We start from the raw sequence: 8800 nt of genomic DNA, 5'->3' as shown, positions 1-8800 counted from the left end.
TTAACTATAAAACACCTAACTTAACCAAATCTTGATGAACAGAGTCAGCACTGATGACGAAATACAATGTAATCACTTGATAGTTTGCAGTGACATCATGCTCGAGATGTTTGCCTATAGTGCACGTGTGTCAAACTCAAGGGGGCCCGCCACATCGTTTTATGTGGCCCGTGAGAAGGTAAATTAAAAGCCATGACTGTAATTTTAAGGTAAGTCTCTGCTGCTTTAATGTGTGCATTCACCAGAAACTAATGACATTTACTCAACAAGTGGAACAGAGAAATATTTGCAAATAATGATCCCAAAATGTTCAGGAAGAGGAAAACTGTCGGCATGGAGGGCAGTTTCAAGAAAGATTAAGACGAATACAAATTTGTGCTCAGAGGAGAAAAATCAGTATGTTTTTTTGTGTTATAAGGCAGGGTTGGTTGTGAAAGAATACAATCTACGTCCACATTTTGACACCAAACAAGGAGCTAAGTGTTCAAAAGTTAGCCTTCGAGAAAAACAACAAATAGCCCAATAATTAAAAGGTTGTTTTTGAAGCAGTGCTGATGGTTTGTGAGCAGTGAGCCTCGATACACACTTTGAAAAATGTCACTTTATCCGGAGATCAGGAGATACACAATTACACAGATGTAATATTTGCAGCTTAAATAAGTAATAAATACAGAAACAGTTACATTTAGTGACATTTATACTGCCTCACAGCTACATATGGCCCTTGATGGCAGTCATTTTGCTGAAGTGGCCCTCAGTGAAAATGAGTTTGACCCCCCTGCTATAGTGGAAGGTTCAGCAGGTGGCACAACGCAAACACAGTCACGGTACATTTTCAGGAGCCTGTGATCAATATGAGCGTTCGAGAGTCCTGTTTTGTGACTGTTATGGTATTTGAGAGAGACTTGTTTAAAAGCATAAATCAGCTCACCTGTTCTTTTTCCAGCTAAGTCAGTTCTTTATGGTCAGACTGTGTTGAAATAAAGTCCAGATCTAATCTAAGTCTAAAACCCTCAGGCAAAGCAGTCCCTACAGCTAGTATCAAAATTTTTGGGAATGTTGATGACACAGCTGCAAAGTACCAACACGATTTATGCAGGTGACATCATGACCTTTAGTAAGTGGCAACATTAAATGAGGGTTAAAGGTGAATAATGGCATTTTCTTCTGTAAAAGCTTCAAAACACTAAATCTAAAATGTGAAAGGGCTGCTACAGAGAAATAACAAATATTAAAATATTACAACTGCTAACTATTTTGTTTGATACTCACTCTGGATCTCACACACATCAACTCAACCTTTCTCTCCTTAAAACACATTTCTGAGTCTGTGCGGTGAGGAAATTCATTGTTGTGGGGAGAGTTGAAGTGTCCTTTATCTCTCCTGTTGTTATTTAACAACAGCAAAGAAACTGCTTTCATTTGTCATTTTGCTGCATAAAGCTAATTTGAGCTAAAATAAAATAAAGGAGTATGGGAGTTGTAAAAAGCTCTTATAAACTCATTGCGGTGAATAATTAGGATGCTCTGAATGCATAAGATAAATGAGGAATAGCTTTGGACCACTGCAAACTGTTTAAAGATGGAAGGATGGAGTTGGAAGAGGTCTGTGTCTTGCCAAGAAATCACAAATAAAGTTAAAACAACTTAAAGAGCTTGTATTGCTAACACGTAACATATTTAGATCAACTTTTTACCTTTTATTGTTTTGAAAATGCTATATATATTTTCAGAGCGGCATCACAAATTAATCAGCATCTGTCCCACTAATGAAACTAGTGCGCATTGTTTCAGGTTTGTGAAGTTGTAGTGTACAGTTTTTGTATATTTATAGAGAATTGTCATGAGGGAGCATGGGTGATGTAGGATTGTGGGCAGAGCATTGTACAGAATCTTACAGCTAACCATAAGGAGGGCTTGAATAGGGTCCTGGAGAGATCGCTAGATTACTCAAACATGCATGGATGACATCTAAAACCTCTTCAGGCAGGTTTTTGATGAGTTAACAATGTTATAACATGGTAGAAAGCTTCATAAAGTCAATATTACATTATACACCCTCTTTAAATTGAAAGTAGTGTTTTGGGTGTCATGGTCCAGGAGGGAAACCAAACTCCTTTTCTTTCGAGGGCAGAGAGCAAAGCACATGTAAAGAGATTATTAAAAACTGAACACATTTAAGTTTGAATCTAAATGTGAGTTTTATTAACAGATACAGAAACAGCTATGCACATGACTCAGAGGAGGTTGCACAGATGTGAACCTGAGAACAGGTTTAGCCTGCTTTATTATTTAAATGTTAAAATAATATCTTTTCCCTAAAAACCAAGCACCGTACAATGTTCACAATTTACAGAAGTGCTGGACTTTAGAGGCGAGATCAAGAAGAGAAACATAATACAGAGACGCACAACTAGGTCTGAACCAGGTCTGGACCAGGTCTGAACCAGGTCTGGACCAGGTCTGAACCAGGTCTGAACCAGGTCTGAACCAGGTCTGGACCAGGTCTGAACCAGGTCTGGACCAGGTCTGGACCAGGTCTGGACCAGGTCTGAACCAGGTCTGAACCAGGTCTGAACCAGGTCTGAACCAGGTCTGAACCAGGTCTGAACCAGGTTAGACGATGCCAAACTGTGCCAGGTCACTCAGCTCCATGTCTCCAAATGCCTCCCAGGGACAAACCACTTCAGCATCTGAAAAACAAAAATACATTTTCATGTACAATATTTTTTAAAGTGGAACTAAACACTAAATACACTTTTTGCTACTAAACTATGTATTTAGTATTATTTATATATTTTTTTGCAACTTAAGCGCAAACTAGGCAAATTTGCAGCTTACTGCTCAAAAATACCTAAATCTTAGAGTGTTATCCTTCTGTAATTTAAAGTACTATGTGACATCGCACAGGAGTGTTTCTGATTACAAACCCCTGGATGCAGGGGCGGAGTTTGAAGGGTGGGTATCTGTTAGACCAATTACACTGCCCCTCCTCCCCCCTCACTCTCCCCTTTAGTCCTCCCAACCCTGGGAGGTTTCCTGATTATTTTGCATTAGTTCCTAGTTGCGTTCACATTCCATACTGTGATGATGTCATACTTTAACTTATAACTTATGTGAGATTCACTGTTTTTAAAGAAATCTCCAAACTTAAGATCCACAGATGTTGAATCTTCTCATTATCTGTTTGGGTTTGGCTCCACAAACTCATCATAAAATCATTTGACTTTTGTTTATTTAAACTGACAGAGAAGATGTTGAACATTGTGCCAGTTTTTGTTTCATGTGGCCCAGTAATTACAAAGACATTAACCATAAACCAGGTCAACACATCTGCAGTTTGACAGTTAAAGAATATGAAAGAGTCTCTTAATAATAATAATAAAAACATAAAAATAAAATATCAAAATAATATACTGACTTACCTCCAAGACCTTCCATTCCAGGAACATCATCGAATCTGGAAAACACAAAAAGCATCAAGTTCCCTGTGCTATTAAAACTTCAAAACTATAATTATTCCTCAATTTCATTTTAAGGCCTTTCATCAGTAGCATTTCTGTCTTCAGTTTTTACATAAGTTTGCGTTAGAATTTGGCATTTTTCATTCATTCCACACAAGGGCAGGAAAATTAAACCCAATGAGAATCAAAATCACAATTTGAATGGACACAATGAGCAAATAACAAAGACGGCCATTTTGAAGTATCATCATTCCTCCACAAACAGCACAATCTCACAGTCTCATTCTGCATAAAAACGTATAACGCTGTAGTTTAGATCTGTACAAACATGTTCTAAAATGTGATTCTTGTATTAGTTTTCAGTTCAGATTTCAGCCTTTTTGTCAGGTGAAGTGTTTGCCCGAGCAGCCAGTCTCTTCTACATCCTAAATCATGTTTGTTTTTGACCTGACTGGAGCAGTGGTCTCTCTGATTGGTTAATTCACCTGTCAATCACTCCCTCTGTAATCGAGGAGACAGGATACAGCTCCAGACCTGCTCGTCTTTGTAAAGTTTTGTCAAAGCGTTTGGTTCTGGTTGCCAGGTAAGTAAAGTATCTGTGTGCGGGCGTGTCACTCACCCCTTCTGTCCGGCTTTGGGGGCCTTGCTCTTGAACTGCCTGGTCTCCTTCTGCTTGAACTTGGGAGGAGCGGCTTTGCTTCCACCGGGTGCTGCGCCTGCGTTCATCTCTGTCACAAAAAATACAAAATATTAATAAACAGGGAATCCTCTGCTCCATCTAACCTACTCATCTTCATCCTCTGCTCCATCTGGCCCTCTCCTCTTCATCCTCTGCTCCTTCTGACCCTCTCCTCTTCATCCTCTGCTCCTCTACTCCCTCTCCTCTTAACAGTACTAATCCTATTTACAGTAAAGGTACTAGCAATAATAGCAGTATTTACAGTAGTAGCAGTACACTGTAGTAGCAGTACTTTTATTGAGTACTTCAGTTATCCCTGTTGTTTAAATATGTTTATGACATATCCTAATCCTTTTACATTGATTGGATTTTCAGATTTGACCCGTGTTACATAAGTCTATAATCTGCAGATGGTTCTGAAATAGTTTTGTTGCTTTGCGTTTCTGCAGCTGAAACATGCAAATCCTGTTGGCTCAAAGTAAACATCATTTTGAGTGAACTGACTTCTCCTGGACACAGTGCGTTTACTGAGAGCTTTGAATTCAGAATAACAAATAACATCTAGAAGAGGTAAAGCTGCACTATGTAACTTTTCCAGTGGAGGGTTTGCCACCTCTTTGTCTCCATGGAGATTTACTCTTTTGCCTCGATTTTTTCATGGCATTAAGCTAATTTTAATACATTTCTGATGTGTGGAGAAGCAAGCCTGTTCACAGAGAAAATGCATGTTTTTCAGTGTTTGTTTTTTTAATTTTTCATTCACCATGGAAACAAGCAGTTAGCAGATCCCCCAGAAAAGTTACATAGTCCACGTTTAAAATATTCATCTTAAATGGCCTATGTTCCGCTATTTTCTCATCTATGGTATAATGTCTCCTCATCACACAACACTCTGTTCCACCTTGTGATGTCATGTAATACAGGAAGTGCTCCACTGTGTTTTTAAACTCTATACACCTTCACTAGAATCACTTGGATAATTGCAGCCCTGAAATTATCAATATGTATTGAACTAAAGTTAAAGGGAGCTGTCAACCTGAAAATTACCACTTCATCACATCACAAGATGGAACAGATCATTTTGAGCTTTGGAGATGTAGACTGACTAATAATAAAGGATTACTTAAACATGTATGAATGAAACAAAACACAACTCCAGGTCTGTTTTTGACGAGGTAACGACGTTATAACATTGCTCAAAGCTCACAAGAGTCAATTTTGTGTGATATAAGACCTTTAGTTTTAGTAATTTGTCAAGTTTTGAATAGTTTTTCTTGTCTTATTATTCACTTAAAAGCTGTAATCTATCTTTGACTTTGGTGTCAAGATATTTTTCTCATATTGAAAATAAATAATAATTCATTTGAAATACTAAATTTCAAATACAAGTAAAATCGACTCAACATTATAAGCTGTCATTTAAAGGTGCACTGTGTAACTTGGTCTTCATGGTGACTGGGAATGTTAGACAGTATGGCATTAAACTTGTATATCTCCATTGATAAAAGCAAGTGACAGCTACAGAAGTTAGAGGTCATAAATGCAAGATACATGTGTTTAATGCCATACTGCGCAACATTTCAGGCAACATTTCTCTCTAGAAACAAGCAGGCAGACCCTTCTTCAGAAAAGTTACACAGTGCCTCTTTAACTCTCTGTTTGCAGTGCGCAGAGCCTCCTTACCTGCAGTGGTTTGTGGGTAGCTGAGGCTAGGAGTAGCTGTTGAGAGTAGCCGACTGGAGCGAGCGAACGAGCAAAACAAAGAGGGTTACTCTTTCTTTTTGCTGTGTCTCTGTGTGGAGCTGATGCCTCTGCTCGCTTATATACGGCTCTCGCTAATGCTGCTAATGCTAACCAGGGGCTATTCTCAGCTAATCCCGCTAAAGGCTAAAGGACATCGCGACACACATTTACTTTTTAAATGTTCTGCAGACGACAAAAGCCTTTAGCCCATTACCCAGGCTCATTTTAGATCATGCTAACGCTAATGTCTGACCCCTGACCCCTGGTAGAACACACACAACTCACCCTGTGTCCTGGTGTAGTCCCTGGTTTAGAACTGAGTCATCTTCTATTCTTGGTTTCTAGTTGTGGTTCAGACCTGGTTTAGCTCTGGTTTTAGTTCCAGTTTAGTCCCTGGTTCTGTCCTGGTTCAGTCCTGGTTCAGTCCTGGTTTTGTTTGATCTTGAGTTGACTTAGTCTCTGGGTTGGACCTGTTTGCAAGGTCTGGTTTAGTACTTTTTCATCTTAGTTTTGTTCTTGGTTTGGACCTGTTTTAGTCCTGTTTTAGCCCTGGTTTAGTCCTGGTTTGATCCCTGGTTTGGTCCTGATGAGCTCTCAGTTTTATTTGATCTGGTTAAAATCTGTTTAATCCAGGTGTTGTTCTTGGTTTCTACCAATTGTAGTCCTAGTTACTGGTCTGATCTAATCGTTTGGCTCCTGCTTTAGTCCTCATTAGCTAGTTTTGGTTTAGTCCTGTTATAGTCCCAGTTTAGTCCCTGGTTTAGATCTGAATAGGTACTGTTCTAGTCTTGATTTCTAGTTCTAGTTTAGACCTGTTTTAGTCCTGGTTTGAGTTCCAGTTTAGTTCCTGGTTTAGTCTGGGTACACTCCCAGTTTTGTTTCATCTTGGTTTAGTCTCTGGTTTAAGCCTGTTTTAGTCCTAGTTACTGGTCTGGTCTAGCAATAGTTTAGTTATGGTTACTTTTTGTTTAGACCTGGTTTAGTTTTTTTATGGACATAATAATGAAATAAAAATACCAGGATCCTGTTGTAAGGCATTTTTTAACAATGTAATACTACCCCAGATGCCTGTAGCCCTACTCACCAAAGACCCCCACCCTGAGAGGGTCATAAAGCAATCTACAGCACTGGGGCCAAGAAGATAACACCTATGACCAGGGCCACTTCTTATCTGTGGCCCTGTTCACCAAGGACTGAGTGCCCCCCATCCTGTGAGGGTCATAAAACAATGAGATTGATTGACTTAAAAACGCACATTCAGGGATTTTGCCAAAAAGGTTTTTAATGTGTAACCACATGTTGCCGAGAGGAAGACCCGTCTCACACACTGGGAGGCCTATAAAAGCTGGAAACACAAACATCTCAGGACTCTCTTTCTATCCTTTCCTGAGAGTCCGGTGCTTCATTGTTAACTTTACCTGTGATGAACTCATTAAACCCTTCTGACTTATATTTCAGTCTCTTAGTCCTCTTTGACGCTTGCACCAGGAACGAACATTTCTTACACTGTAGAGTAGGTTAAAACGAACATTTTAAGACCAAAACTACGTAAAGTGAATTGGAGCCAAAGAAGCACGCCCATGATCACTTCCTATTTGGAACGCAGCGGCTGTTGTTTTTTTCCAATTATAATTACTGTTATTGTTCAAAAACACCTTGTAAAACCATTGTTACTGTGAGTTTGCTTACCCCTCCACAGATCTGACGTGTAATAAGCCCTGATGGCGTTGCCTGTTTGTCTCCATGGAGATGATAAGGTGTGTTGTTGTTCCACGTGGAGGGACAGGCCTGTGGGATTAGGGTCATGAGCTCAGAAGCATAAGACCTTAAATGTCAGTATGGTATTATTCTATACATATAAATCACAAGGTCTTATATTACACAAAACTGACTCTTGGAGCTTTAAGCCATGTTATAATGCTGTTACCTCCTCAAAAACATACCTGGATTTGTGTTTCGTTCAGACATGTTTGAGTAATCCTTTATTATTAGTCTGTCAACATCTCCAAAGCTCAAAATGCTCTGTTCCACCTTGTGATGTCACGAAGTAGTAGTTTTCAAGTGAACAGCTCCTTGCTGTTGTATATATTTTCTACCTTTAAGTATTTTATTTGATTTTTTAAGCATATCTTTTTAACTTTGTGCATGCCCTTATTTGTATTTGTATTTATTCAGTGTGTTTTATGTTGCACTGAACTGTGTTCACAAACGATGGCAATAAAAGGATTCTGATTTTACCTTTAGTTCAGCCCTGGATTTGCAAATCCTGGGCTGAAATTATCCAAATGATTCTAGTGAAAGTGTGTGGAGTTTAAAAACAAAGCAAAGCACTTCCGGTATTACCACATGACATCACAAGGTGGAACAGAGTGTTTTCAGTTTGAGAGAAAAACTCTTTTTTTTTTGTTAAGCATGTGAGAATGAAACAAAACACAAGTCCAAGTCTGTTTATGATGAAGAAACAACATTGTAACATAGATCTGAAAGTAGTGTAAAATGGGCTATTTAAAGTCTTTGTATCTATCTATCTATCTATCTATCTATCTATCTATCTATGTATTTACTGTCCTCCTACTTATTCACCATGATGAGTTTATAAGCACTTTTAAACATTTAGAGATATTAGTTTAATTCTATTTTAATTGTTGCTTTGGCAGATTTTCGGCCAGGTTTGATCTGTCAGCTTCCCCTGGTGGTAAACCACGAATAAAATCCAGAAGGTGCGTGTATATTCCAATCCAGATGTTTATTTCGGCACAGGCAATAATCCACACTGATTCGACACTATCTCCCAAAGGTTACCTCTCCTAAGTGAGCTCTTATACTGGTATGACACATCGCATCTTCTTAATGATTAGCTTGGTTTGTCTCGACATAAACAGGTCTCTCTGAGTTTACATAGGGTCAACACAGA

General features: G+C 38.9%; 1 protein-coding gene across 2 annotated transcripts; it reads right to left on the bottom strand.

Annotated features, from left to right (window-relative positions):
- Window positions 1-2292: 2292 nt before the first annotated feature.
- Window positions 2293-5963, bottom strand: LOC117391515 (retinal cone rhodopsin-sensitive cGMP 3',5'-cyclic phosphodiesterase subunit gamma-like). 2 transcript variants are annotated; one of them, XM_055221008.1, is made up of 5 exons: window positions 5827-5963; window positions 4084-4192; window positions 3426-3460; window positions 2583-2693; window positions 2293-2428 (listed from the first exon to the last, which is right to left on the bottom strand). In XM_055221008.1, exons 2-4 carry the CDS (start codon window positions 4188-4190, stop codon window positions 2617-2619), a joined length of 219 nt encoding a protein of 72 aa, XP_055076983.1. In that variant the 5' UTR covers window positions 4191-4192; window positions 5827-5963; the 3' UTR covers window positions 2293-2428; window positions 2583-2616. The 2 variants fall into 2 exon arrangements, with proteins under 2 accessions (XP_055076983.1, XP_033845228.1); XM_033989337.2 differs by having other exon boundaries at window positions 2594-2693.
- Window positions 5964-8800: the final 2837 nt, after the last annotated feature.

Source organism: Periophthalmus magnuspinnatus, chromosome 3 (assembly GCF_009829125.3).
Source record: "Periophthalmus magnuspinnatus isolate fPerMag1 chromosome 3, fPerMag1.2.pri, whole genome shotgun sequence".
Lineage (NCBI taxonomy): Eukaryota > Metazoa > Chordata > Actinopteri > Gobiiformes > Gobiidae > Periophthalmus > Periophthalmus magnuspinnatus.
Note: the sequence above shows the minus strand (reverse complement) of the source record. Positions and strands in the feature narration are given on the sequence as shown.

What these genes read in the sequence shown, in the direction of transcription:
- LOC117391515 (XM_055221008.1), bottom strand. Translation starts at nt 4,190, where the DNA reads ATGAACGCAGGCGCAGCACCCGGTGGAAGCAAAGCCGCTCCTCCCAAG. An exon ending in CCCAAAGCCGGACAGAAGGG is followed by an intron (nt 3,461 to 4,083) that starts GTGAGTGACACG and finishes TGTGTTTTCCAG; the next exon opens with ATTCGATGATGTTCCTGGAA. An exon ending in TGGAATGGAAGGTCTTGGAG is followed by an intron (nt 2,694 to 3,425) that starts GTAAGTCAGTAT and finishes TTTGTTTTTCAG; the next exon opens with ATGCTGAAGTGGTTTGTCCC.